Consider the following 27,492-nt stretch of genomic DNA (forward strand, 5'->3'; position numbering starts at 1 on the left):
ACAGAATAGCCTTCATTGCCTGGATTCTTCGTTATGTGAAACCGAGCGACGCCAAACCACTGGCTTGCCCCCCCCCCCCTTTTTTTTTTAATTTCCGCATGTACAGTATTCATTTCACCTCATCAAATACAACACATTATAAAGTTGTGTTAAAAAATATTGGTTAAAGTGTCAAGTCTCGTCAAATTGATTTGTATAGGTTATAGCCTTGAATCACGAGAGTCTAAAAGGGGTTCACCGATCATGAAATAATAATAATCATCATTTTTAAGGGAAGACAACTGATGTTGACACAGCACCACCTCTACATACACATTCACAGCAGGCCCACTATTTTTTATTTTTTTGCAAATTGTCTTCACTTTTTCTAACATTGAGACAGCAAACATTTGCTAAACCCCCTTTTTACATAAACTGTTGAACAAACTATTTTCCTTCACTTGGAATTTCAAAACAAGTTACCCATCAATTTGTAGTGTACTGTATCTGTGATAATATGAGGTGATTATACATTTATTGGTTCCACAGTCATAAGGAAACCTAAACTACAATGTGGCCCATGACAGAAATCAGTTTGATACCAAACAACAATTCACGCTCACAATTACACCTACGGGCAATTTAGAGTTGTCAATTAACCTACCATGGATGTTCTTGGGATGTGGGATGAAACCGGAGTACCTGGAGAAAACATATGTAAAACATAACAGAACTGTAGTTTTGTGAATACTTTGAATACTAATATATGCTATGTACAAACTAATGTAAAATCCTCTCTGTGTCCTAATAAAATTAATGTTAATGGGTTTCCAGTCAATAAGATATTCAGTAGCACCTTGGCTTTATATCACATGTACATGACAACAACTAACTTTTCTCATTCCAATTCTCTGACCAGTAACAACATAAACAGTGACCTACGATTAAATACAGCAAAAATGAGGTTTGGTAATAGTGTGTTGGTATTGAGTGGTTGAAGTAAAGAACTGTGCTACATAAACTGGTTTAAACTGTGCACTTACACCACGACAGCATTTCTTTCTTTTCGTATTGCTATGTACAGGTACCGGTCAGAACCCAGTCGAGGAGCAGTGGGAGGGATTGGGGGGAGGAAACCATTTTTTAAGGCAATGGGGGTGGGGTGGGGGGGGGGGGGTTGTTCAAATATTACATTTTAACTAAGTGCTATATGGTTTTACACTTGTCTAGGTTGTTTAAAAAGGTCATAGTTTAAAAACTAAATTCATTTTGAACGCACAAATTTTAAGGGTGCCGGGATTTGTTTTAGGGGTGATTCAGCGACGCCAAAATGGGCTAGAAACACCTACTTTGCCATCCACATTCCAAAAACATGCATGTTTGGTTAATCGAACTCTACATTGTCCATGGACCCTGAGAATGCCCAATCTCAGAAGCTACGCAGGGTCGGTCCTGGCTAGTACTTGGATGGGAGACCACCTAGGAATACCAGGTGCTGGGATTGGGCACTAAGCCAATCACCTGCTCCCGTAAAAACTATGGATTACTGAAACCGCAATTGCGGCCAAATGTGCCTCATGGCACTGAGGGTTCTGAAGAGGAAAAAAAAAAAAACATTTTCCATGTGACATAGGTTCACAACTTTACACCCTAGGTGTGACTGTGAGAATGATTGTCTACGTGCCCTGAAATGGGCTGGCGACCAGTCAAGGGTATATAATGAATTTGAGGCTTCTGTATGGTGAAATGAATTGACATTTATTACTCCAGCCGTTATACGGCTGTGTAATAGCGAGTGGATCAATGAATGCTAATTGCAGAGTATTGGGATGTGTAATTGAACCTCTATGTATTACACAATTGATGTTTTGACATGGTGGTTGGTACTTGTGTGGGTGCTATGGCGTGTTTGGAGGTGGTATGGAGGTGTACATGTGGCAGTGTAAGGGTAGGAGTGTTCGGTGTTTGTATATATTCCGCCATTTTTTTTAAATGCATGAAGTTTGTGCTTTGTGTTGTTTGCCTTGTATGTCATTTGTGTGATGTGGCCTTTTCCTTACCTCTGAGACAAATTTCTCCCTGGTGGAGACTATGAAAATGACCTGAACCTAAAACCTGCCTCTCGCCAAAAGTCAGCTAGGATAGGCTCACCCGTGACCCTAATGAGGACAAGCAGTATAGAAAAAGGATGGATATAATTTAATGATCTACTGTAAAGTTATACACGAAAAAAGTAAAAGGTTACTTAATTATAAAGCATTGCTAAGCAACCCAAGCTGTTAATTTGAAAAAGTGCTTGTGAGGTTGCATCAAACAGAGAAACTATTATGTGCTCTATAAACTTAACTAGTTAATTTCACTAGGGATATGAAATGCGGTTTCAAGGAACATTTAAAAACTGCCAGTTAACAGTGCAGATAATAGCTTATTGCCCTCCAACGACTAAACGCCCACACTAGAAAGTACTATATAGGTATGACTAACCCAGAGTTATAGGATATTAATAAGTAAGAATAATACAAAAGCTGAAACACTTTATTTACATTTTCACATAATGTGTAGTTGTCCCAACATAAAAAAAAAAATAAAAAATGTAAACCTAACACAATTATGGATTTTGGATGACTGATGGATAGTCACAGTAGTCATTTGGAGCAATTGTAATCTTGACTGATATTCACAAGATGCTTCTGTCAAAATCGTTTTCCTAACACGCGACATGATGATATAAAACATATAGCAAAGGTGTAGCATATTTGTATGTTAGTTTTAATGAGTTGAAACTGTGGCAAACAAATCATATGAGTGACTCGCAGTGGTGACCCGTGATGGGGAAAAGCCGAGAGACTTCTTCAATTTACATTTCATGAGTCTGAGTACTTGGACTAGAACATATGAAAATGATTTCATCAAGCGCCATTCCCTAAAAACTAGATAGTTTCCTAACAGAGCTAAAGTATCAAGCATCTTCGCCGTTGGGGTAAGTCTTCATATAGATATCAACCATTGAATCCAAATCATATCCCACATCATTGTTTATGTTGAGAAGAGCCAAGCTCTTTGATTTCGCAGTGTCAGGGGTGTTATGCATGTATGTCTTGAAGCGCTTGAATGCCACATCACAACTGGTATCCAGAGCCAAAGTAGGCAGGATGCCCAGTAGTCTCAGGACTGCTAGCATGTTTGGGAAGAATTTTACATCAGCCTGCTGCAACGTTTCCTGCAGAGTGGAGGGCAACGATTCTCCTTTCCCTTTTTTATTCCATTTAACCCACCAACAATGCAGCTCGGCGGTGAGGGAACCTACGTTCGGGATGTCATTTTTAAACACTAACATGTTTTCTTCTTCAGGCTGGGCAGCCTTGTTTTGTTCTATTACAGCAGGGACCAGTGACAAACATTTTAGTGCTTTCAGGTGGTCATCACTGAAGAGTTCACCGACTTCTTTGAGCGTATTGTTCACCACAGGAACAGTCAGGTGCTCCTTGTAGTAATTCTCTGGTTGAAGTGTTCCCACGTCTGACTGATGCTTCCTCAAGAGCGACCGAGGAAGTTCTACTGGAATCTCCATTGTGGCAGAAAGGTTAACCGCCTCTTCTGTCCAGAACTCATGATATACGTCAATATTGTCAGCCACTTCCTTCAGAGAGTGCAACACTGCTTTTACGCTGCCAGCAGCAAAATAGATGTCTGTTGCTTCCCCTTGGATGTTCTTTGCAAATGCCCTTAAAAGGATCATGGTGTTTTTCAGCACAACCAAGGCCATGATGAATTCAAAGTCAGCCAGAGCTTTTGAGATCTCCAAGGCATCATATGTGATCTGATCGCTCCATCGCAAGTCTTCATTGTCATGTACGCTGTCCACACAAAGCAGCAAAGCCTCAAGAAGCTCCAGTGTCACCTCAAATGCATCGTGTCTTCGGGTCCAGCTGGTGCAACACGTCTCCTTCAGTTCTTTGGCCTTCTCCTCTTTTTCTGGATAAATAACTGAGATGGCATGCTCCAACTCCAGACACAGTAAAGGGGACTGGTCAAAGAAAGACTCGATTTTCTTCAAGGTGGAAATGACAAGCTGGACCCCTGACAAAGCCATATCATTGGCTAGTGATATGTTCAAGGCTTGAGTGGGTTGAAATGTGAGCATAGTCATTGGATACTTCTCCATCAGTTTGGCAGCAAATGCTTTTATTTTAGCGAAGTGTGTCCCGGAGCACGAGTGGGCTTGGCCTCTACACTGGTCCATGTTCAACCCCCATTCATCGATCATTTCAGACAGCAGTTTCTCCGACAAAACATCTGCATCTCCATCAAAAGGCAAGAAGCCCACAAACCTCTCACGCTGGTAGTTTGAGTCATCCACATAGCGCAGGAACACAGGGAGGTACCACTCTTGCAGAATCTTCACCAGATCATCAGTAATCAGTGAGAAAAAGCCATTTTCTTTCACTTCCTCCATCACTTTACTCCGGATGCATCTCTCGCACACTTCAATCAGCTGTTTAAGATGACGTGATGAACAGCCCTCTTTGTTTACATCATACTTCTTCAGCCCTTCATCTCCACAACTGATGCGATACTCTAGCAATGCCTCAAAGTTGTTTAATCCGATAGTGTCTTGTTTAATACTACTGGACCAGGTCACCGGAATGTTTTGCTCTCCTAACAGTACAAGAGCTTCAAATAATGACCTGAGATAGTCTTTGTATCCATCTTCCTTTGAAGTTATCGTTGCCTCCTCCTTGTGCACTTCAACATTAGATTTTTTGATTTCTGCAAGGGTGAAAGAACTTTAAAGCCAAATCATTCATTAGGCATGTAAAAACAAGCACACTTTTTACTTACTTTTTCTTCCCTTCGTCTTTGTGTCTTCATCCTTAAAAGTGTAAAAATACATAAATTACACATAAACCCACATGCCACGGATGCATACCAAAAAACCTACAGTGCTGTGAAAAAGTATTGGCCCCCTTCTCAAATTCTTACATTTTTTGCACGCTTTCGCCACTTTAATATTTAAGATCATCAAACAAATGTAAATATCACACAAATATAACTCAAATGAACTTAAAATGCTGTTTTTAATTGATTGTATTTTTTTTTTATTAAGGAAAAAAAAAAACTATTCAAAGTTACCTGGCCCTGTGTGAAAAAGTAATGCCCCCCTAAACCTAATAACTGGTTGGGCCACCCTCAGTAGCAACAACTGAAATGAAGCATTTTCTATAAATGGCAATGAGTCTTTCACATCTCTGTGGAAATATTTTCGCCCATTCTTCTTTGCAGAATTGTTTGAATTCAGCAAAAATTGAGGCGTTTTGAACATGAATGGCCTTTCTAAAGTCATGCCACTGCATTTCAATCAGATTCAAGTCTGGACTTTGACTAGGCCTCTCCAAAACCTTCATTTTGGTATTTAAAACCTATTCAGAAGTTGACTTGCTGGTGTGTTTTGCTACAGAAGTCAAGTGTCCTTCAGCTTGAGGTCACAAACTGATGGCTGAACATTCTCCTTCAGAATTTAAAGAGCAGAATTCACGGTTCCATTAATCACAGCAGGTTGTCCAGGTCCTGCAGCAGCGAAGTAGCCCAAGATCATCACACTATCGCCACCATATTTGACGGTTGGTATGATGTTCTTTTTCTGAAATGCTGTGCTACATTTACGCCAGATGTAACAAGACACACACCTGGAAAAAAGCTCAAATTTCATCTCGTCAGTCCATATAATATTCTCCCAAAAGTCTTGCGAATCATTCAGATGTTTATTTTTTGCAAAAGCAAGACAAGCCTTTATGTTCTTTTTGGTCAGCTGTGCTTTTCGACTTGGAACTCTGCCATGGATGCCATTTTTGCCCAGTCTCTTCCTTATTGTTTTGTCATGAACACTGACATTAACTGAGGCAAAGGAGGCCTGCAGTTCTTTAGAAGTTGTCCTGAGTTCCTTTGTGGTCTCCTGGAGGAGTCACTGCTGTTGTCTTGGGGTAATCTTTGTAGGCCGGCCACTCCTGGGAAGTTCACCACTGTTCCATGTTTTCTCCATGAGAGGATAATGGCTCTCCCTATGGTTCACTGGAATCCTAAAGCTTTAGAAATGGCTTTTGTAACCCGATTATTTTATTACTTTATTTCTCAACTCTTGTGGAATTTCTCCAGATAGTGTCGTTTTGCTGCAGCTTTTTTAGATCTTTTGCCTGACTTGATTTTGTCGGGACAGATTCTGTTTAAGTGATTTATTGATTGAACAGGTCTGGAGGTAATCCATCACTTAACATGAGTGTGTGTGAATGTGTGTGTGTGTGTGGGGGGGGGGGGGGGGATTACTTTTTCACATAAGGCTAGGTGATATCGAACATTTGTTTTCCTTAATAAATGAAATCACCATTTTAAAACAGCATTCTAAGTTCACTTTGGTTATATTTGTCTGATATTTGCATTTTATTATCTTAAACATTCAAGTGGGGAAACTATGCAAAAATATATGAATTTGACAAGGGGGCTGATACTTTTTAACAGCACTGTCGGGTAATTTTACCCCCCTACAAATATTTAGAATTGGAAATATTAACATATAAAAAAAATATATAAAACATTTTAATATCATTTCAAATTCATCTTACATTAGCCTAAAAAATGCACCAGAAGTGTGTGTGTCTTGTCTTTGTAACCCATAAAAACACAAATTGCCAAGAAATAACAAGACTCCATCGTTTGTTAGCTTGGGCTTTTTAATAGCCACTCGTCATAGCGAAAACATAATGCGGGAAAGACTCTCCGTAACTCCCACTAACAACCCAGGCTAAACTTACCAACACACAAAGATCTTAATCTCTCAGTTGAGATGTATCACTTCAACATATTTCTTTGACACCAATTACTTTTTTTCTATTAGTCAGGGCTTTGACGCCATCTTGTGCCCTCTCAGGGTTTACAGAAAGAGAAAAAAATACAAATAAAAAGTCCACCAACTTATGAGTTTTCTAAATTACGGGGCGTCGCTTGATCAAATTTTTTCTTCGTCTCACTGAAAATTTGGAATAATTCACTGAATTACATGCTCAGTCACGGAATGAATTAAACTTAAGGTGCCACTATACATTCAATATGTGATTGGATTGAATTTGGAATCATCATGATGTATGTGCATTTAATTGATTCTCATAAGGGTGTGTTTTACTTTGCCCTTTGTGATTCTATTGCAGAAGGATACACCATTAGGTTAGATGGCAATAAAGAAAAGTGTGATCAACACAGAAACAGAAGTGGAGGTACTGGAAGAGGTAACTTTACCTCCTATACAAAAGTTACAAATATTAATCAGTGATATATGAAGACGACTAGCCTATCAAGGCTATTTATTCTTTAAACACTACACCTCCATCTCGAGGATGAGTAGTATCCATCCATCCATTTTCTGAGCCGCTTCTCCTCACTAGGGTCGCGGGCGTGCTGGAGCCTATCCCAGCTGTCATCGGGCAGGAGGCGGGGGACACCCTGAACTGGTTACCAGCCAATCGCAGGGCACATAGAAACAAACAACCATTCGCACTCACAGTCATGCCTACGGGCAATTTAGAGTCTCCAATTAATGCATGTTTTTGGGATGTGGGAGGAAACCGGAGTGCCCGGAGAAAACCCACGCAGGCACGGGGAGAACATGCAAACTCCACACAGGCGGGGACGGGGATTGAACCCCGCACTTCAGAACTGTGAGGGTGACGCTCTAACCAGTCGGCCACCGTGCCGCCAGGATGAGTAGTAGTTAACTTTTTAAACTTGAATTAATTACAATTAGGAATCTTTTAAAGTGTTGTTTAAAACCTTGCCTAACTGCTAAATAAAGGTTCTATGATGGTGACAGTTTGACTCTGGAACTGATTATCTATTTCTCTATTTCCTCAGAGATTGTGTTCAACTTTTATGGTTCCACTCTAATAGCGATGTTTTTTTTTCTTATACACACCGTCTCCTGAGTGCGCTTTATTTGTGGATTTTGAAGTTTGTTGGCTTCATCAAAGATAGTTGGGATGGTGTCATCGTTTATCACTGTAATTGGATCACTCTGTAAAACAAAGCCACATCAAAACGATATCATGTAAACTGTAGCAATTCAATACGATGTTGCCTTGTGTGTGAATGTTTTTAACATTGAACATAAAAATGGGAAATTAAAAGAGGCCAACAATTTCCCATATGGTTTGGTCCTCACTTACACTATCATCAGAAGTTTCAAAATGCTTTGCACAAAGTCTGTAGTATCTGAAGAGATGTTCTGGTGATTTCTCCTTTAGATCTTCCCGCTGGCATTTTTCCAACCACATTTTACACCTGAAATGTGAATTGTGAAGTCAAACAAACGTGACAAAAAGCTACTGGTTAAACTTTTTTTTTTTTTTGGCACCTAGTACATGTAATATTGTAAACATATTTTTTATGTGACAATATACAGTGGGATGAAAAAGTATATGAACCCTTTATGTCATTTTTTAAATTTCTACATAAAGTGGCCATCAAATGTAGTCTGACCTTAATCTAAAACACAAGAACAGAGTCTGCTTAAAAACTAACACCACACCAACAATTATATGTTTTCCTATTTTCACTGAAAAAAAAAAAACATTCACAGGATAGGGAGAAAAAAATAAGTGAACCCTTGGATTTAATAAGTGGCCGACCCTCCTTTGGCAACAATAACCTAAAATAAACATTTCCTGTAGTTGCAGATTAGACGTGCACAATAATCAGGAATTTTGGACCATTCCTCTTTACACAAGTGTTGCAGTTCAGCAAGATTCCTGGAATCTCTGGTGTGAATAGCTCTCTTGAGGTCATGCCACAGTATCTCAATTGGATTGAGGACGAGACTTTGACTGGACCACTACAGAACATGTACTTTCTTCTTCTGAAGCCATTCTGTTGTTGATTTGCTTCTGTTTTAGATCACTGTCTCGCTGCAACTGTTAGACAGATGGCCTCAATTTGTTCTTCTTCTGCAAAATACCTTTATAAACTTGTGAATTCATTTTTCCATTGATGATAGCAAGCTGTCCAGGCTCTGAGGTGGCAAGCACACTCATACCATGATGCTTCCTCCATGCTTAATAGTTAGCATACAGTTCTGATGTTGGTGTGCTTGCGCCATTTTTCCTCCACAGATGGTATTGTGTGTTCTTCCCAAACAATTCAACTTTGGTTTCATAAACCAACAGAATACTGTGCCAGTAGTGCTGTGGAACATCCAAGTGCTTTTTAGCAAACCTTTTTTTGTTTTTTTTAGCAGTAACAGCTCCTCCTTGGTGTTCTCAAATGGATTCCATTCTTGTTTAATGTTTTACATATGGTAGATTTGTCAACAGAGATGTTGGCATGTGCCAGTGATTACTGTAAGTCTTCAGCTGACACGGAAGGATTCTTTTTTTTTTAACCTCATTGAGCATTCTGCTCTTGCAGTCATCTTTACAGGACAGCCACTCTGAAGAGAGAATAGTGCTGAACTTTCTCTATTTATAGACAATTTGTATAACTGTGGAGTAATGAATATCAAGACCTTTAGAGAAACTTTGTAACCTTTTCCATCTTTATACAAGTTTGTATATAAAGTCCGGACCTCAACCTGATAGAAATGCTGTCGCATGACCTCAAGAAAGCTAGTCACACCAGACATTCCAGGAATCTTGCTGAACTACAACAGTTTTGTAAAGAGGAATATCTAAAATTCATCCTGATTGTTTTGCACGTCTGATCTGCAATGACAGGAACTGTTTGGTTGAGGTTATTACTGCAAAAGGAGGGTCAAATAGTTATTGAATCCATCGGTTCACTTACTTTTTCCTCCCACTCCTGTAAATGTTTATTCATTCATTGATTTTCCGTACTGCTTATCCTCACTAGGGTCCCGGGTGAGCTGGAGCCTATCCCAGCTATCTTCGGGGTACACCCTGAACTGGTCACAAGCCAATCGCAGGGCACATACAAACAAACAACCATTCGCACTCACATTCACACCTATGGACAATTTAGTCTTCAATTAACCTACCATGCGATTTTTTGGGATGTGGGAGGAAACAGGAGTACCCGGAGAAAACCCACGCAGACACAGGGAGAACATGCAAACCCCAGACAGGCGATGCCGGATTTGAACCCAGGTCCTCAGAACCGTGAGGCAGATGTCTTAACCAGTTGTGCACCGTGCCGCCTACATGTTTACTTTCAATAAAAACACGAAAACATATTTTTGATGTGGTATTTGTTTAAGCAGACTATTTATACTTGTGATTTACATGACGACCAGTCTACAGTTGATGACCAATTTATGCAGAAATTTAAGAGATTCTAAAGGGTTCACATACTTTTTCCTCCCATTAAAAAAAAAAAACATTTACTGGTGCACACAATGGCTAAGATACTGTAGAATAGTCCAGCATTCAGGAACATTTTGACCATAAAAGAGGTATTTGTCTCACTGGTTAACAGTTCATAGAGTTTCAAGACGGTGCATATGAAATGTTACTGCTAATACCGTTATTACGAGTAACTGAATTGGTCAATAATGTAATGGCTCCATGTGATTGTTTCTTGACATTGCAACACCCAAATAATGAAACCACGTCCAGCAAACAGACGATGAAGTTGAATTTTTGAATAAATAATGTCTGAAGACATTTTCACTGAGAACCGAGTCTTCGTTTTAAATTCGACTTACCTTTCTGCGTCAAGCGGAAAACGGAAGAGTGAATACAAGTCCGATTTCACACTAGTACAGTTAGGAGCGGCACATTGATTCTGCATTGTAGTTTGCTTTTAGGGTTGGTGGTGTGAATACAAATTCGGACGGTAGCAAATAATGCTAGCTGTAGCTTTCGTGTTGGACAGACGTGTGAACATCCGATGTCGTATGTCAAAATAAAACCTATTGCCTTTGCGAGATATACTGCATATGGGATATCAAATACAACCAGATTTATATAAAAACAAAATTCCATTTATTTATTTTTGCTAAAAATACATTAATTGTTTATCTTTACTATTGTTCGATGCAAGACAGCTACCAAATAAATTAGCCTTTATTGTGAAAAGCTCATTTCCTTTCTTGTATGTTTTCCCGTTGGTGGTGTCACGCATGGCTAATTTGCACTGCGCGTGCTTCGCTTTTTAATTCTTTAGATGTTCTCAAAACCCGAAACTGGAGAACGCCCGCCGACATGTTTAACGCGTTAGGTCATATGACAGTCCAATCTGTTCACGACCATTTTTATTAAAATCAAATATTTTATGATTTCATACTTGTTTGGCTGAACTGAATGAAACAAGGTAAAAAGGACAGTTAGACAATGATATTATTTGGGTGAATGTACTTGTTTCTGTTATTCGACAAATAGGCTTTTATTAACACCCCCCACCCCCATTTTTAACTTCTTGACGTGTACAATGAAGGCGGAACAGCATTTGTGACCGGTAATCGTGGAATGCTATTTTGTTTCAAAATAATTCAAACCAAAGCGTTCTCTCGATCTCGTGCCTTAGTTTCGACATATCCTATTGGTTGACGCGGCGCCCTCGCGAGACCGCCCTAACCAATAAGAGCGCAGCAGCGGCAAATCAAATAATATATTTCAAGTCCACTCGTGAGGCAGAATCAGGCTGTGGCCGCTTTTGATGATTCCACACTTTGTGCTTTGTGTCTTTCCTTTTACAAAACACGTTCAACCGAAGGGTAAGTTGTTGTAAATGTTGTATTTACTGGTGTAATTCGAGGCTACCGTGGGCTCCCGCGTTTCAAAACAAGCCAATAGCAGCTAAGTTCGGCAGAAATGGTTCAAAACCGAAACGAAGACCCCCCCCAGCACTGGGAGTTCTCGTTGTAACAGTTTACTACAAATAACGAACAATACGTTTGCTTTTTAGTGACTGTAAGGACGACGTTCTCACTAATGTTATAAACACGGCGCGACTAAATTGCAGTTTACACTTTATTTGCACTACTGACTTTATTCTTCACAATATCGTGCATACATGGATGCCTTGAGATGGACTCGCAAACCCGGAAATGTATTTTCAGTGTGAGTGAAGCCTTATGTGCATTTCGACAGGCTTTAAACTGCGACGTTGCGACAGTGTCCGCCCAAAACCAGTGGCAGACTCGTGGAAACAGTTGCCAAACCCTGCACACTGCGTGACAATGTGTTTGTCAATTATTCTGTTGTATGAATGGCATAAAAGTGCATACAGGGGTTTTATTGTACCTTCTGCCATCTAATGGAAGAGCATTGAAGTTTTTTGCCTGTCATTGTCACTGGTATAAATACAAAATACATTTAATATTTTGTTTTGTTTATTTAAGATTAGACCATTTAATTATGGATTGGATCTGATCTATTCATTTTGATATTGATGACATTGTGGATTTTATTATTCATGTCATTTTTTTGAAGGTCTTCAGGACAAACCAGTGAATTATCTGTGAAGTTGAGCCGCCGCCATGAGCAACACTGCGGTTTCAAGAAAGCCCACAGCCAATAGGAAGGTAAGTTCCTTAGTCATCTAATTGTGACTAATGTGGAAAAGGGGATTGTGGAGTTACCTGTGTGCAATCTGTGCATGCAGATTGTTTCCTTTGTTTTGTCAAAACGGCCATATTGATTCTATGTCACTTGATGTGTAGATATTGGCATAAAATCAGAATTGGACACTTGGACCTACCGTGTCAAGCCAGCCTAAAATGCGTAGGAACTTTTCAAATCTGTGGGGGCAGCGGCTCATCTTTTAGGCTTCAGTGTTTTAAAAATTACTCCAAAAGTTGTATGGTTTTAATTGTTTCAGGGAAACAAGGAGAATGCTCACCCCGGGGATGGAATCAAGTCTTTCAGCAAAAGAGACTTTTCAAAATCAACATCGGCTGTGTCCGTCCAACTTAAAAGCAATAAGAAACGGGAGATGCTGGTAAGAAATGGTGCCAGTAAAATCGCCTCCAAAATACAAGATGCACAGTCGGTGTCTGGTGAAGTTCTGAAAAAAGTGAAGTTCACACAGAAAGATGGCAATGGAAGTGCTGTTAGTGAAGTCAAACAAAGACAAGCACGCAACCTGGCCGTTCTTGCCGAACAGACAGTGAAAAATGGAAAACTGGTTACATACACACCAGGAGCACCAGCTGGGGCGGCTTCCTCAAAGGCTGCCCCTGGCATGTACAAAGGTAAAATTGTGGAGTCAAAAATTGGATCCATTTGGAAGTTGAGCGCGACAGCTCGAGGGGCAGTTTCAAAACCAGCAGCGCCTGAAGCGGAAAGCCGAAGGCTGGCAAATTTGGCAAGAAGCAGGTCAAAGTCTGTTACTGATGTCCCTGAGCGGGGCTTCCAAAAACCTAGACCTCCCAGGTCCAAGTCAGTGGTGGATGGACGTGCACAAGCGTTCAAACCTGTGGCCACCGGCCGTCCTCCGGGCCCTCGTTCTGCTCACAATCTGAGCACCGCAGTTATCCCGGCAACAATAAGAACCACCGGCTCCAGAAACATAACCGTGGCACCCACGAAGCCAAAGATTTCAATAACTGATAAGAAGGTCAAGAAGCCTCCTGTAACAAGCACCCTCAGCCAGTACAGAAATACTGAAACTGCCGAGGAAAGAAGGTGAAAGTCTTACTTTAAAGCCAAGCTTGTTTTGCTTGACATTTGTCCATGAGGCATGCCTCTATACTTTGTTTTTATTCCTCCCTACAGGGCAAAATTAGCTGCGTGGCTGGCTTCCAAGGGAAAGACTCTCAAGAGACCCGCCATGACCAGCGCACGCCCAGAAACGAAAAGCTCTGCATCTGTAAATCCCAAAACCAGTGTGAAATCCCAGCGGGATGAGGCAAAGTCAGAACCAGAGCTCGCTCTGGGCCAGTACAAACGGGATCCCGCGGTCTCTGCTCCTGACCCAGAGGCCCAGGAAGCTCCTGCAACTGTGCAGACGCAGACTCCAGTGATGCTCAACACTACCTTGGACCTTGTAGAAAACCCGGATCTCGATTTGCCTGTTCTGCAGGATGGATTTGATGGCGTAAGGAGATTCAACTATTGCCACTGAATATGGTTTATTTTGTTTAATAATTAAAGAAATGTTTCTGTTTGTCATATTTTTAGATTGTTGTGAACCTGTGTGATGCCCTGGAAGCCATGCAGACCCCTTCAAAATACAAAGATAGTAAGTTCAGTTTTATCGTTTAGACTAACACAGTCTATTCCGGAATACTACTTAGGTTTACGGCAGTCTCGGCATATTTCGAGGTTACAAACGACACGCAATGAAGCGGCCTAAGAATGTGCTGCTGTTGTATGCAGAACATGTTTTTCCCCTTTGGTTCTTTTCTATTTGTATTTTGGTCTTTCCATACAAACCCATGACTTTCCTACCAGTGTAGAAACAGAACTTTGTCGTAAACTGAGCACACTGTAAGGCAGTGATTTCCAACCTTTTATGGAGCCAAGGCACATGCAGTATTTTACAATTGGCAAATCTCACAGCACACCAACTAACAAAAAGTGGATACATTACTGTATGTACTTCTTGCCATCTAATAGAGATTTTTTTTTTTTGTCTGTCACTGTGCATCCCTGGCATAAACAGATGAGCAAATATACATTATTTCTTGTAACTTTTTTTTTTTTTTTTGGCACGATTAAGTAAACTTTTATAATTTTCCACGGCACACGACTGTACCCCGGCACAACTATTTTGAAACGGTCAAGTTAATAATGAAAATATTACATGCTTTGATCTTAATTAATGGTAGTAATAGGCAAAATTAAACTCATTTGTCAGGAAATGCCTTTTGGGTTACGGAAGAAGTTTTCCCATATGTGGATTTTCTTGAATCCGCATTCCCCACCTTTTAAAATTATCTCTCAATGACGGGTCTCTTGCAACGCTAACAAATGTTTTTCACGGCTCGAATTAAGGCAGAGGTGGTAACATTCTGATCGTTCACACAGGTACGGTATGTATGCCTGGCACAAACAAATGCTTTTTCTGGATATTAAGGAAATCTTGGGGACAAAGTCTCATCTTGCAGTGATTTTGATCACTTTATGCCATTTTCGCTCCCAGAGAGCGCACGTGTGTGTGATGATGCTGAACAGGAGGAAGGACCTATGGAGAATGAACGTGTGAAGGATTTGTTCAAGAATGAGAACGTCAAGGAGCTACTGAAGGATGAACATGGAGAAAGTGAACAGGGAGTGCAGATGGATGAAAAAGTTCAATGTGATGACGACGACAACATTGCTGACATGGAGGGCGTCCCACAGATGGGTCATGCCTTTGTCATAAAATACAGTGTAAAGACGACTCCATATTTGCAAAGGTCAGCTGTCATGTCCAATTATGGAATGAAAGTGCTAAACTTAACCCAAGATGTCAAAAAAATTCTGTTCTTTCTTTTGTGCGTGTTGTAGTGTGAAGAAGACAATTGAAAGCGAGGTCCAAGCAAGCGCGTCGAGACGAAAAAGCAACATCAAAGATTTGAAGTTTCTGACGCCCGTGCGCCGCTCCCGTCGCATCGAGCGCCACTCTTCATGTCTGCCGCCGACCCTGCTTGATCACGACCCGTGCGTGTCGTCACTGGCCGAGCTGGTTAAGCTGGATGATGATCTCAATGCTTACGTTTATAGAAAGAATTCTGCTCTTGTGGAGGATCTGCCAGACCAGGTCATAATGTAAATACGCTGATGCGTGTCTATACTGTATACACTAATATATATATTTATGTATATAAAAAAAGTAGTCCACTTTCTTCTAAAGGCTACTCATTTTATCTGTTCGAATTGTTTTGGTTCAATGTTAACATTTGGTTCTCTGCTTTTAAGTTCTGAATGTACTTACTTTAAAAACTGTAGTAATGCACTACAATAAAAAGTAATTTTGTCTGACCTTTTAACAAAAAGATTAATTCTTTCATTTTGTGTAATGTATCACTTGTCGTTTTTGGGAGCATAGGGAAGCTGGAACCCGTCCCAGCTCAAGATAACTAGTGAGTACATACAAATGAATAAAATAAAATAAAATGATCAATGGCATAATATGAAAATGAGATGTCGGGGCGGCGGAGCTTAAAATTTACTAATGGAAAGAAGATATTGTTTCTTTTGTTGTTGACAAAAACTGTACCCTTAATGTAATATTGTATTGTGTAACCGCTTTCTGTAATTCTGAAGATGCTTTCTAGAAGGCATTGTGATGTTCTGGGGCTGCTTTAAATTCAGCAGAATGTGGCTTGAAGATGTGCAATATACAAGGAAATGCCAAGACTACTATATTTCAGTTATTTTTAAATTGTGGCAGGTCTGTGTGTAATCTCATTTAATGTGAGTTTAAATAGAATGTGATAGGTTAATTCTGAACACAGCCACATGTTAGCTGTAAGCTAGTGCCACGTAAAAGTTTTACCATTCTCATTGATTTGATTGACCTGTAATGGATGTTCTGTTGCTCTCACCTCTTTAAATTTACATCAGTTTCTTTCACAATTTTTATTCCCTTGATTATTGCAGAGATATTAGTCAAGAGTTGGGGGAAAATTACCTTCTCTCCTTACTGCCACTTTAAAAAAAAAAAAACACACCAATGTTTTACCCATGTTTAATTCCTGCTTTATTTGACCACATTGTACAAAATCAAAAAGCTGCTCCAATGAACACTGCTGACTTTTGGCCACTTTGTCAAATTAGGCTTCCCAACATCAGACTGGGTATTATGAAACAATTTATTATAATAACAAAACAAAATCTCACATACACACCCACACAAATCTCTCTGCAGTTTTCTTCCCCAAAACAAACTGTATAAAAAAAGTATTGTTGACCAGCTCATCTGCTGACCATAGGGAAAGGTGTTCAGTGCTGTGCGCAAACAGGGTGTTTCATTGTCTTCAAGGGGTTTATGTTCTTGAAAGACCCCGGTTGTCCAGATCTTTCACCTAGAAGTTAGGATGAATAAATAATAGAAAAGACAGTTGTTGAGGACTCAAAACATGCTGTACATAAAGTTTTTTTTTTTAGGATTGGTGATTAACTCGTGTGATATTGTTGATAAGAGTTTTTTGTTTGTTTGTTTCAAGAGAATCCATTGGGGGAATAAAAAGAGAAAAGGAGGCTGCTCAAAACCTTATAGTACAACTCCACAGTCACACAAAATAATATTGATTGGATTACATTTTTAAATGAGGATAATTGCATTCAATATAGTACAATTTGAACATCAAACAGATATTTAATCTTTAAAAGGATTGTGATTACTGCACAGCTGTGTGTCTTGCGCACATTTCTCTGACAGTAAACTTCAGAGCGATTGGAAGAATGTAACCCTTTTGTTTGTCTGTCGCCGCACGGCTAATTGTGGTTTGTTTTCTTTTTGTTGGATTTGGCTTTGTCTAGAGTTGGCTTTTTTTCTTTTGTTTTGTTGGTTTTGTGGTCTGGAGTACAAAAGGCAGTGGATTGTTTTATTTGCATCACACGTTGCATTATTATTATTATGTTTGACACATACTTGATTGCCACAAAATCTGAATTTATATATTCCCTTACAGCAAATTCAACAGGCTGCAAACACAGCACCAATGTTGGCATTATCATAGTGATACCAATGATTGCTCTACAAACATTTAATGTCCGTAAAGGTCATCCGTCAGTGCTAGTAACTGATTGCACGTTGACGTGTGTGTATGTGGGGAAGGTACCAAAATCTTATTTTGATTGATTTAATGTGACCCTAATTTCTCTCTTTTTCTACAACAACTGAGAAGTAAATGATGATTTCTTCACAGTATTCACATTTTTTGACTTCCTGATTTTGTGGGTTTTATGAGCCCAAATTATGTAAAAATAAACATAAATAGCTGAATGTGTTTAAACTGTGGGCCCTGAATCTATAATCTATGAAAGTTTAACGTTTTGAATGGAATTATGAACATGAACTTTCCCATGATATTAAAATTTTTGGGAAAGGGTCTGTATAATATTAAAAGAGACCTGATAATAGAAAGAATGTACGTTTCTGCATTTCCTATTTCGCTCTTCAGAATCAAACTAGGGAGGCACGAGCCAGCCGCTTGAGTGTGCGAGGTGTGTTCAGGGACACTGCGTAAATGGGAGTGAATGTGTTCTTTTGTAATAGAGTACATAATTGTAAAAAGGGATTACTCGGAAAATTATTTGTATCAGAATGCTTTAATTAAAACACTGTGATCCCACTGTAATAATATGCTATTATGCTGTTCAAAGTTGGTTACTCTCTGCTATAACACGGTTCCAGCCAGACCTATGTTACAAGTGTTCTGTATACTCCAATCAATTACGTTGATGTTTTGCGTCTACATGTCACAGTAACCTAGCAATTAGCATGCCTTCTCCATCTTTCTCCTGTTATTACTCCTCGTCCTCCCTTCGCGATAACGATACTTGTCACATTGTAGCTCATTCGCTGCCATGGAGGCGATGATTAGTGACTTATAATGCGTTGACACCGGACGCGAAGCAAAGTTTCGCCTCCACATCGTGTTAGCCGCGTTAGCTGTGGCGGCGCCGGCCGCCGTTTTTGCTTGCATCGTCACAACATCCTCTTTGGGCTGCACTGTTTCGGTCAAAAGTCTTTCGGCTGAAAACAGAAAGCGCACTTCGGGGCCATCTTCGGCCCACATCTTTCGATGCATCCCTAGTTCGAAACACATGCTCACTGTGCTGCCCTAATTATTTAAAAACACCATATTTAGGGTTACACAACATATTAAAACCGGAATTTTCACCACTTTTAATCACAGTCTCTGTTACGCCAGACTGTTAAAACTCCGAAGCAGTCAAGATTATCCTCAATGTGCCAACTGCATGCCATTGACAGATGCCTTTCTTTGCCTATTTGAATGTTAACCGCGCCCCCCCCCCCCCCCCCCCCCCCCCAAAAAAAAACAACCGCAAGCAGCAACTGACCTTGTATATCCTAACAAGCCAGTGTTCTGTCGTGTAGGCCTCTTCCAACACATCCAGTTCAAAGTCTTTGTTACCAATTTCAGCGTTCCTCACTCTGTCATAACCTGGTGGGCGCTCTGCAAAGATTAGAATTACACTTAGAATTGACACAATTGAACAGTTTTACGTTTAAAAAGGGGGGTCAAGTCACTTGAATGTGCCTCCAAGTTTCAGATCTGATGACTAACGGAGAGGACTTGACTGAGAGTTACTCACTGGCCTCAGTGTAGACCTGGCCAAAGCGGTAGTAGCACATTTTGTACATGAGGCAGTTGAGCAGCACGGGTGAGCCTTCGCGGTCCACTCTGAACTCCCCCGTGGGAGTGTAGTAGTCGTGCTCCTTGATGTGCTTCCCTGTGTCCGTGCTGCCCCCGATGCGGACCATCCACAGGAACTTGTTGATATCTGGGAGAACCAGACCACACATGCCGGAGAAAAGATTTCGCATTGCTTTGTGTTTCTACGAATGTGCAAACCTAACAGCTGAGCTGCCGACCCACAGAAATGTGTCCAAATTTCTCTGATTTCTGTATTTTCAAAATTTTGTCAAAAACATTACCGCAGGACAGTTATTCCAGTATATTATGTAATAAGATTTAAAAAAATAAAAATAAAAATCTTGGCGACCAGTTCAGGGTGTACCCCGCCCCTCTCGCCCGAAGATAGCTGGGATAGGCTCCAGCACGCCCGTGACCCTAGTGAGGAGAAGCGGTACAGAAAACGGATGGACGTATTTTGTTGTTCAAACTTGATCACTCTCTGCTATAATGCGGTTGTAGCCAGACCAATGTGACAGTGTACTGTATCACCCACTCACTTCTTTTGGTGTTTTGCGACTTCATGACACGATAGCTTAGCCACTATTTTCCGTTATACTGCAAATGAATATCGGTTTCCAATATCAGTTATTGGCTTCCCTGACTAGTAATAATCGGTATCGGACCCTTGTAATAGGGAGAGTTGACAACAATTTTCTTTTTGTGATCAAGTTCTGTCACTTTCGGCCACATCGCTTAGTGTCGTGAATAATTTGGAATCCGCTGCATTTTTGAGTAGTTTACTGATAGACGAGGGGAAAACGTACCATCAGAGGAATAACCTGTCAGTCCTCCAAAGATGACCAGGACATAACTGACATCTAGCTCCCTCATAATCTCATAGGCTCGCTCCTCAGTGGATGCCATGGCCTGCAGAAGTAGAAGGAGGCCGTCAGAGAGATTTTCATAAAAGTGGCGTTTGCTCTCCGGCTAATGAGTTCACCTGCCCAACTCGAGAGATGTGCGTGTTGTTCCACGTGTTGTTGTCCACTAGAATGGTTCGATTAGCCATTGCAGTTATCTGGTAGCCGTAATCCCACCATGACATAACTTTAGAATCCTGTAATAAGAAAATACAACTGAGTATAACGATGAAAGCTACTAAAAAGAACACTGTAGAACTCTAGATATATTCTCTCCAAGTCATAGGTTTGCTCTACAATGTCATGAGCTCGGAAACACCACAACGTTCTATTTTCTCTGGAGCTCTTTTCCCATGTCTTGGATACGACTGACCTCTGGGGTGTTGTGGCGAAGCCAATAGTACGCCTCTCTGAAGTCATCAAAGATGATACGGCTGCCATCCCCACCACGGGCAGACAGGACAATTGAGGGAGAGGAGTAGGCTTCGCTTGTCACCCAGGTAGAGTGGAAGGTGTATGTGATTAGGAAGAAGGCCATTACCAGAATCATCCCAGAGGCAACCTACGAGGGACAACAACACAGATATTTACCATTTCCTGCGTGCTCATAGTGGCATCTTGATAGTCATCAATTATCTCGTCAGCTTATCCAACACCAATGAGCTGGATCAGCTGACATTTCGAAGTCACCTCGGACTGATCGCCAGGCAAATCACTGGGTTAACGCTTTGAGACAATCATTTTCTTACCCGAGCCGTCAATTAACCGTACAACATGTTCAGGGATTGTGTAGGGGAAAGTGGGAAGAAAAAGCGCCGAGAATTGAGCCTAAAATTGGTGCAAAGAAAACCAATGGCCCACAGTGCTGCCATTTTCTCAATTTGGCTACTTATCTATAATTTTGCAGATTTGCAGCCATTAAAGGGCAACTGAAGGACAGACGTTTTAAATAGTCATAAATTAAAAAGTGTTTTAACTGTTTCATTCGCCTGCCAAAATCTTAACTGGAAATGTTGAGTTAACTAATATTATATTCTATAACAACAAATACATTTTGCAATGACAAATATTATAAAAAACACGATCAACTATTTATGAAAAGCTGCACAGTGAATAGCAGCTGGTGAATTTGATTACACCAATGCTTACATCATCTCGTTTCACACACATGGAGGTCATTGTCGGCACCGCACTTTTCTGTAACTGTCCTTTCTGGAAGCAGCTTTTGTAACTGAGGGATGATTGCATCTGAAGATTATATTCAAACAGCCCCTGGATCTTTAACTATAAAGTCAATCAAGCCACCTACTTCATTTTTAATGGGGTAGGTGGAGTCCTGCTGCTTCTTGCTCTTTTTGTCTGGCCTGCTGACATCCAAATTCTTCATGTAGGTTGTTAGCACCTGGGATACACCGATGCCAGACAGGATGCACATCACAGGGGCCAACACCAACATCAGTCGAACCTGGAAGGACGAGAAACACCATAACCGTAAGCATCATCAAACATCAAGTGTTTTTTTTTGTTGTTGTTTATTTTATAGGCAGTGTGGCTGTCTGGTGCACTTCTCGTGCCTCGTCCAGCATAAATTACTATTAAAAAGATATAGCAAAACATTGAACTTGAAGAGTCACAGTCCACTGCACTTTGAGCCACAGTGTCTGAAATGTGAATCTTTGGTGAGGTTAACTGCTCTTTAACCATCATTGCAATTGCATTTCCACCTGCACTAAGAGCTACCCACTTAGGGTTAATGTTGTAACGTTCGCAAACGTTTCGTTCAGAAGAACGAATCTTTTTAGTGAATGAACTGAAGCGAATCGGTTTATGAAATGATTCGTTCTTTTAGCTTGGCCGGCGTGAGGCGAGCGAGTCGGCTCGGAGCGGAAACGGAACTGGTGAAGTGTTCTGTCACTCACTTCTGAATCTTTGGCGAATGACCAATGAGCAGCCAGCGTGCAGTCGGGGGCGGGACTTCATTAAACGTACGGTCATGTGATTTGCGATTCGTCACTCACTTTGGCGACTGACCAATGAGCAGCCAGCGTCAGACAGCGCCGTGCAGGCGGGGGAAGTGAACTGGTGTACTGAAGAATGATTCGTTCGTTGAACTTATCGTTCGCGATCCGTTAGACGCGCGTGATTCGTTCGTTGAACTTCGTTTGTGATCCGCTAAGGAGCGATGTACTAGTACGATGAGTGATTCGTCTGCGCAAGGAACGACGTACTACGCAATGAATGTACTCATGAGTGATTTTAACCGCAAGTCCCGACGTCCTCGCGGGGATAGCTTTCACCAGCAGCTTCAAGCTAACGGCTAATTTTTGAGTCAGTCAAGCACACACATTTAAAATAAATGTGCACATACATATCAGTCCCTCTGTGTCTCTAATGTGATTATTAAAGTTTTCCGCGGTGGAATGCAGAAAAGTCGAGAGCCTAGGTGGACGTCAGGGGACGCGGAAGGATGGTCGCTAGCTGAGCCCGCTGCACGTGTGTTCACAACTCACAACCGAAGCCGGGTGCTCGAGAGCTTGCTGAGAGAGAGATAGATAGGTAGGTGATCGTTTAGCCGAAGTGTTTTTTATTTATTATTATTATTTTTTTTTTTAAATAATCTTCCCCCCCCCCTTTCCTAGTTTACAATACATGACAACAACAAACAACAAGGCATAGTCCTTCGGCGAACGTGTTGAATGACCGTGAACCTCAGGGATGGATCATTAACTGAATGAGGAAGCACTTGAATGATATTGTGGAAAAGAACTGAACGAATCTCTTTAATGAACTGATTCGCATGATTCAGTACCCTCAAGAGAACGGCCATGTCCATCACTACTCAGGGTCTGTTCATTTCCGTTTACATTGCATTTTTTTGTGTGGAAAATGCATCTGTCAATAGCTGGTCATCATGAGTGTGTTCAGGTAAAGTAATTCAGTTGAGCTCATCCAAGATTTACCATGACAGCTGAGAAGTACATGCTGGTCACGCCGTACATGATGATGAAGATCCTCGCATCCGACAAGTTGTTGAAACAGTAGTAAAGACCGACTGTATTGAAAAGAGAGGACAGTTCAGAAAAGATAACAGTATTTATGACTTTACAGTTGCGTCACAGTAGGTCATAGACGACAGCGCATTTGAATTGGGTACAAATGGGGCCGCCTTAGGAACGGAACTGCATCGTAAATGCCTCAGTTTACTCTGTGGACATGAAAGAGTGCTGAGTGTACACTTGCCTGGGAACATAAACACCAGCAGCTGGAGGTCAAAATAGTAGGAGGACCAAGTAGTGGGCTGATGCTCAGAGACAGACGCAATGATGGGGATATTGTTTTTGGCATAGGAGGGGTCCAGCAAGGAGTAGAAACGACCAGTCCATGGCGATATCTTTCCTGGGGGGCATGGCAATACGGTACGAGGAATTTACTTTAGGGATTTGGCTCCCACAACTGCTCCTCCCCTACCCCCCCAACCCCCACCCCCCGACCGCCCACCCACAGACACACGACCCCTCCCCCCCCCACCCCCCGACCGCCCCCCCCACCGCATTTGGACCTACCCGTCAGCATGAGAACAGCACCCACGGACAGCAGGAGGAATCCCACCAGGGAGATGACGCTCTTAAACAGCACCTCAAATTGCTGAGCGTTGAGTTTGCTGCGTAGGTAGTCCACAAAGGCATGAATCTGGCACAAGCCAAACACGCCAAATGCTGCCATGTGCTCGGAGGACTGCACCGGCTGACATAAGGGAGAGGACAGACATATTGTACGTGACTAGGCCCTTTATAATTTTACTAGTACTAGAAGAATACATAAATAGAATACTTTCTGATATGGTTCCTAAATAGGATCTCATTGGGTTGTGCTGGTAACCAGTGCGTGCAAATATAACACAGAAGCTTTAAACCTTACCTGGAAACCAACAAAGGAAATCTGCATGGACAGGATGGTGCCCAGGCAGTAGACTGTGCAGTATGCTACATAGATACGGTGAGAGAAACGTCCCGTGAGCATCAGAACCAAGACGTGGAGGGGGATAAGGTTGATCAGGAACACATAGCCACCCCAGGACGAAACCTACACACACACACACACACACACACACACACACGGATAGACAGATAGCTAAAGGAAATACAAATATGCACATAAAAACCATATTATACAAAATTAATGTCTTTATGTCTGTTGTCGTACTAGAGCCGCTCCAATTACCGGCGACAAACTCCTTGTGTGTTTTTTGGACATACTTGGCAAATAAAGATGATTCTGATTCTGATTAAGGAATATTGATATTAAAAGCAATTACATATGTGATGTTTAAAAATTAAAAAAAAACATTAAAAACAAGACTTCAAACTTCATATAATGACATTACAATTCCTTTTAAAATTGTATCTTCTCACCATATAGAAGTAGGCCAGCGCGCATATAGAGGACCAGTACACAGATCCAGTTTTTACAGCCTTGATCCACATGTAGTAAGTCAACAGCATGCAGAAGATGGCAATACCTGAGTAGGAAAGACAGGGTGAAAATATATTTGGTTATGATGGGTCTTGTTAAAATATGTACATGTCACATATACGTATTACATGTGAGCATGTAATGGTATACCTTCATTGTCATAGGAGCCAGCAACAGAACGGGAGATGTAACCAGGTACCACAGCAATCATGGCTGCAGCCAAGAGCCCAGCACCGGCATCCTAAACAGATAAGAGACTATTGAGCGACAGCAATTTATTTAACGCAACTTATTCAACTTAAACCATGAATTACACATATCACGGTGCTAAAACATGAACTAACCCCATCCATCCAATTATTGAGGGCCACGGGTGAGCTGTAGCCTATCCAAGCTGACTTTGGTACATTCTGGACTGGTTGCCAGCCAATCACAGGATACATATAGACAAACACCCATTCACACATACTATCATATGAATTCAAATTTAGAGTCTTATATGCATGTCTTTGGATTGTGGAAGGAAGCAGTCGTACACATACACAAAAAATAAAACAATATTGGAATAAAATCGCATTGCAATTTTATTTAACCCTGCGATACATATCGCGATGTCAAAAAATACACGATAACATACAGGTAACGTGAAAACCAGCACACATTTCTCTTTTTCCCTCTCGAGAAAAATTATGCTCAGTAGAGCACAAAAGTGCATGGAGTCATTTGTATGAAGTCTGCCTACATTTAAGTGCACTGTAGTATTGAGCAATAGTTCAGCCAGACATGATGATAAAAATCATTTATTTTCATGCCCAGTTATACTGTCGTCATTAGCACATTCCTAACACTATTCATTTGTTTGTAACTAATGCTATTTTACATCTATGTTTTAACATATGCATTAACATTTCTATATTTGAATGCAGTAGTTTAAGCAAAAAACATTGTTTGCACACCTGAAGTTTGTCCCTTCAATTATGCCGCAATGACGGTACTCAAACGGTATATTGTGCAGCCCTAATATCAACATTACCTTCAACTCCTTGGTGAAGTGATAGGTGACAATGGCTGTGAAGGATGAGAACAAGGGAGCCAGAAAAACGCAGACATTGCGGATATCAATGGTGATGTGGAAAAAATGTAAGACGTGGTACAGGGCAGCCGAGGTGATCATCAGTCCTGGTGGGGGAGAAAATACAGGTGAGTGCACGTTTAAATAAAAACTTTGAAATGGAGTTCGTCGTTCCTACCTGGATAAATTGTGCCACCGATGATCCTCCCAAGTGGATACCATGCTCGGTCATCAAACCAGTTATGAAAGTTGTAAAATCCTTCTTCTGCCAGGAAGCGTGTTGTACGGTAGTTGAAATACCTAAAGGTGACACAAGAGTTGCATAACTTGAGTATGAGGGTGGTTTTTGTATTTTTATTTTGTTAAAATCAAACATGGCACAACTACGCAGAAGCACTTACGGATCAAACTCGTGGATGACACTTTCAAACCTCAAGACGGAAAAAAGTCTGGTGGAGAATGCTGAAAAGAAAGTTGTGATGATTGTGATCGAATCATGCCGTTGTTTCGTTGTGCGTGGCAAGTGAGTAGTAATGACACTCACAGAGGATAGCAGCCATAGAAAGGATGAGCAGCTTCAGCAATGTGTCCTGCTTCTCATAGGACAAACGTAGGAAGGCCAATTTTGTCATTGTGGCGAGGGTGGAGACAGCTCACCTCGTTAACTGATGAGATGACAAGCAATTATTCCAATTCATTTCAAATGTGGGGTTGAAAAAAAAAAAGAAAAAAAGTCCATTCTTCCAACCAGATAAGGCCACGCACTATTAAGTGGCGTCAGGAACTAGGAAGCGTCTACTCTTCTTGGAACGTTCTGCAGAGATTTGAGGCTGTCCCGTTAATAATCCGTACTACCGCACATAAACAATCCAAATAAAAAGAGAACCTTTGGAGGAGGCTACTTTGCAGGCGTCACCATGAGCTCAGAAATATGTTAACGACTGAGTTGCCAAACCCTCCCACAATCGCACAGTAGGTAAACCGGCTAAATAAACAGAAAAACCTGAAATGCAACAAATCGAAACAAGACCGTGGCGAAGCCAAGTTTGAACAATAATACAGTTTGCAGTGCTTTTCAGCTTGTGCTTCTAGTTTACAAGTCTCTGAACTGCTAGCAAGGCTAGGCTACTCATTTCTAATCTGTACAGTCCAGCCCTACAACTCTTTCTAGTAATGTTACAATCGGGAATAACTCGAAATCGGCAGGGTAACAACCTAATTAAATGTTTGCTATTTCGCGTACAAAACATATTCCATTATATCCTCTTCCACTTACCAGCTCCGCTCCTGTGAATCCTACGAGTTGCAGACAACCGAACTCTCTATTCCCGCCTCAGTCACGCTATGGTACATCCTTATTGGTTGAGCGTCAGTCAACCTGATCATGTATGGCTCTGATTGGCTGTATTAGCTGTCGATCAATTTTGGTTCCCTGCCTGGCCACTTCGGTGCAGTGACGTGTCCTAAGTGAAGGAACGTGTTCCGTCTGCCTCTACTGAATAAAACGTGCTTAAAAAATAATAATGCTGTAATAATAATAATAATAATGATACTAAAGTTAGAATACTGTACAGCTGACAATTTTCGGTGAAAATATGCTGAATTAAACGGTGCGGTGTTTTCATTCAACATTGTTTTAAAAAAAACCAAAACATCCATCGATCCATTCCATTCTCTCTATCCTGTTCAGCACTGGTGTCAAACTGGTGGCCCGGGGGCCAGATCCGACCCGCCGTCATTTTATGTGGCCCGCGAGTGTGCATCGACTTTGTGTTTCTTGCTAAAATATCAAAATT

At 41.1% G+C, this 27,492-nt stretch overlaps 3 protein-coding genes across 5 annotated transcripts; 1 reads left to right on the top strand and 2 right to left on the bottom strand.

The window, feature by feature from the left end:
* Nucleotides 1-2,496: 2,496 nt before the first annotated feature.
* Nucleotides 2,497-10,864, bottom strand: thap12a (THAP domain containing 12a). Its single transcript, XM_061752423.1, has 5 exons — nt 10,679-10,864; nt 8,190-8,304; nt 7,940-8,038; nt 4,822-4,852; nt 2,497-4,749 (listed from the first exon to the last, which is right to left on the bottom strand). Exons 1-5 carry the CDS (start codon nt 10,762-10,764, stop codon nt 2,939-2,941), a joined length of 2,142 nt encoding a protein of 713 aa, XP_061608407.1. The 5' UTR covers nt 10,765-10,864; the 3' UTR covers nt 2,497-2,938.
* A 250-nt stretch (nt 10,865-11,114) lies between these two features.
* On the top strand, nt 11,115-15,881 carry si:ch211-266i6.3 (cytoskeleton-associated protein 2). 2 transcript variants are annotated; one of them, XM_061751895.1, is made up of 7 exons: nt 11,115-11,286; nt 12,408-12,499; nt 12,796-13,601; nt 13,692-14,013; nt 14,097-14,157; nt 15,061-15,316; nt 15,408-15,881. In XM_061751895.1, exons 2-7 carry the CDS (start codon nt 12,455-12,457, stop codon nt 15,670-15,672), a joined length of 1,755 nt encoding a protein of 584 aa, XP_061607879.1. In that variant the 5' UTR covers nt 11,115-11,286; nt 12,408-12,454; the 3' UTR covers nt 15,673-15,881. The 2 variants fall into 2 exon arrangements, with proteins under 2 accessions (XP_061607879.1, XP_061607877.1); XM_061751893.1 differs by lacking the exon at nt 11,115-11,286 and adding an exon at nt 11,564-11,689.
* A 693-nt stretch (nt 15,882-16,574) lies between these two features.
* Nucleotides 16,575-27,101, bottom strand: stt3a (STT3 oligosaccharyltransferase complex catalytic subunit A). Of its 2 annotated transcripts, none has more exons than XM_061751891.1 (18): nt 26,973-27,101; nt 26,241-26,361; nt 26,098-26,158; nt 25,875-25,996; nt 25,658-25,803; nt 24,775-24,865; nt 24,564-24,670; nt 24,070-24,234; nt 23,715-23,895; nt 23,392-23,547; nt 23,112-23,203; nt 21,461-21,616; nt 20,525-20,713; nt 20,232-20,348; nt 20,056-20,158; nt 19,188-19,376; nt 18,933-19,048; nt 16,575-16,927 (listed from the first exon to the last, which is right to left on the bottom strand). In XM_061751891.1, exons 2-18 carry the CDS (start codon nt 26,326-26,328, stop codon nt 16,889-16,891), a joined length of 2,118 nt encoding a protein of 705 aa, XP_061607875.1. In that variant the 5' UTR covers nt 26,329-26,361; nt 26,973-27,101; the 3' UTR covers nt 16,575-16,888. The 2 variants fall into 2 exon arrangements, with proteins under 2 accessions (XP_061607875.1, XP_061607876.1); XM_061751892.1 differs by lacking the exon at nt 26,973-27,101 and adding an exon at nt 26,462-26,485.
* Nucleotides 27,102-27,492: the final 391 nt, after the last annotated feature.

Source organism: Phyllopteryx taeniolatus, chromosome 17 (assembly GCF_024500385.1).
Source record: "Phyllopteryx taeniolatus isolate TA_2022b chromosome 17, UOR_Ptae_1.2, whole genome shotgun sequence".
NCBI classification, from domain to species: domain Eukaryota; kingdom Metazoa; phylum Chordata; class Actinopteri; order Syngnathiformes; family Syngnathidae; genus Phyllopteryx; species Phyllopteryx taeniolatus.

What these genes read in the sequence shown, in the direction of transcription:
- stt3a (XM_061751891.1), bottom strand. Translation starts at nt 26,328, where the DNA reads ATGACAAAATTGGCCTTCCTACGTTTGTCCTATGAGAAGCAGGACACA. An exon ending in TTTCCTTTGTTGGTTTCCAG is followed by an intron (nt 23,896 to 24,069) that starts GTAAGGTTTAAA and finishes CCCTTATGTCAG; the next exon opens with CCGGTGCAGTCCTCCGAGCA. An exon ending in TGCTGTTCTCATGCTGACGG is followed by an intron (nt 23,548 to 23,714) that starts GTAGGTCCAAAT and finishes CATGCCCCCCAG; the next exon opens with GAAAGATATCGCCATGGACT.
- thap12a (XM_061752423.1), bottom strand. Translation starts at nt 10,764, where the DNA reads ATGCAGAATCAATGTGCCGCTCCTAACTGTACTAGTGTGAAATCGGAC. An exon ending in TTTCCGCTTGACGCAGAAAG is followed by an intron (nt 8,305 to 10,678) that starts GTAAGTCGAATT and finishes TTCACATTTCAG; the next exon opens with GTGTAAAATGTGGTTGGAAA. An exon ending in TAAAGCGCACTCAGGAGACG is followed by an intron (nt 4,853 to 7,939) that starts GTGTGTATAAGA and finishes TACACTTTTAAG; the next exon opens with GATGAAGACACAAAGACGAA.
- si:ch211-266i6.3 (XM_061751895.1), top strand. Translation starts at nt 12,455, where the DNA reads ATGAGCAACACTGCGGTTTCAAGAAAGCCCACAGCCAATAGGAAG. An exon ending in AGCCCACAGCCAATAGGAAG is followed by an intron (nt 12,500 to 12,795) that starts GTAAGTTCCTTA and finishes TAATTGTTTCAG; the next exon opens with GGAAACAAGGAGAATGCTCA. An exon ending in CCCTTCAAAATACAAAGATA is followed by an intron (nt 14,158 to 15,060) that starts GTAAGTTCAGTT and finishes TTTCGCTCCCAG; the next exon opens with AGAGCGCACGTGTGTGTGAT.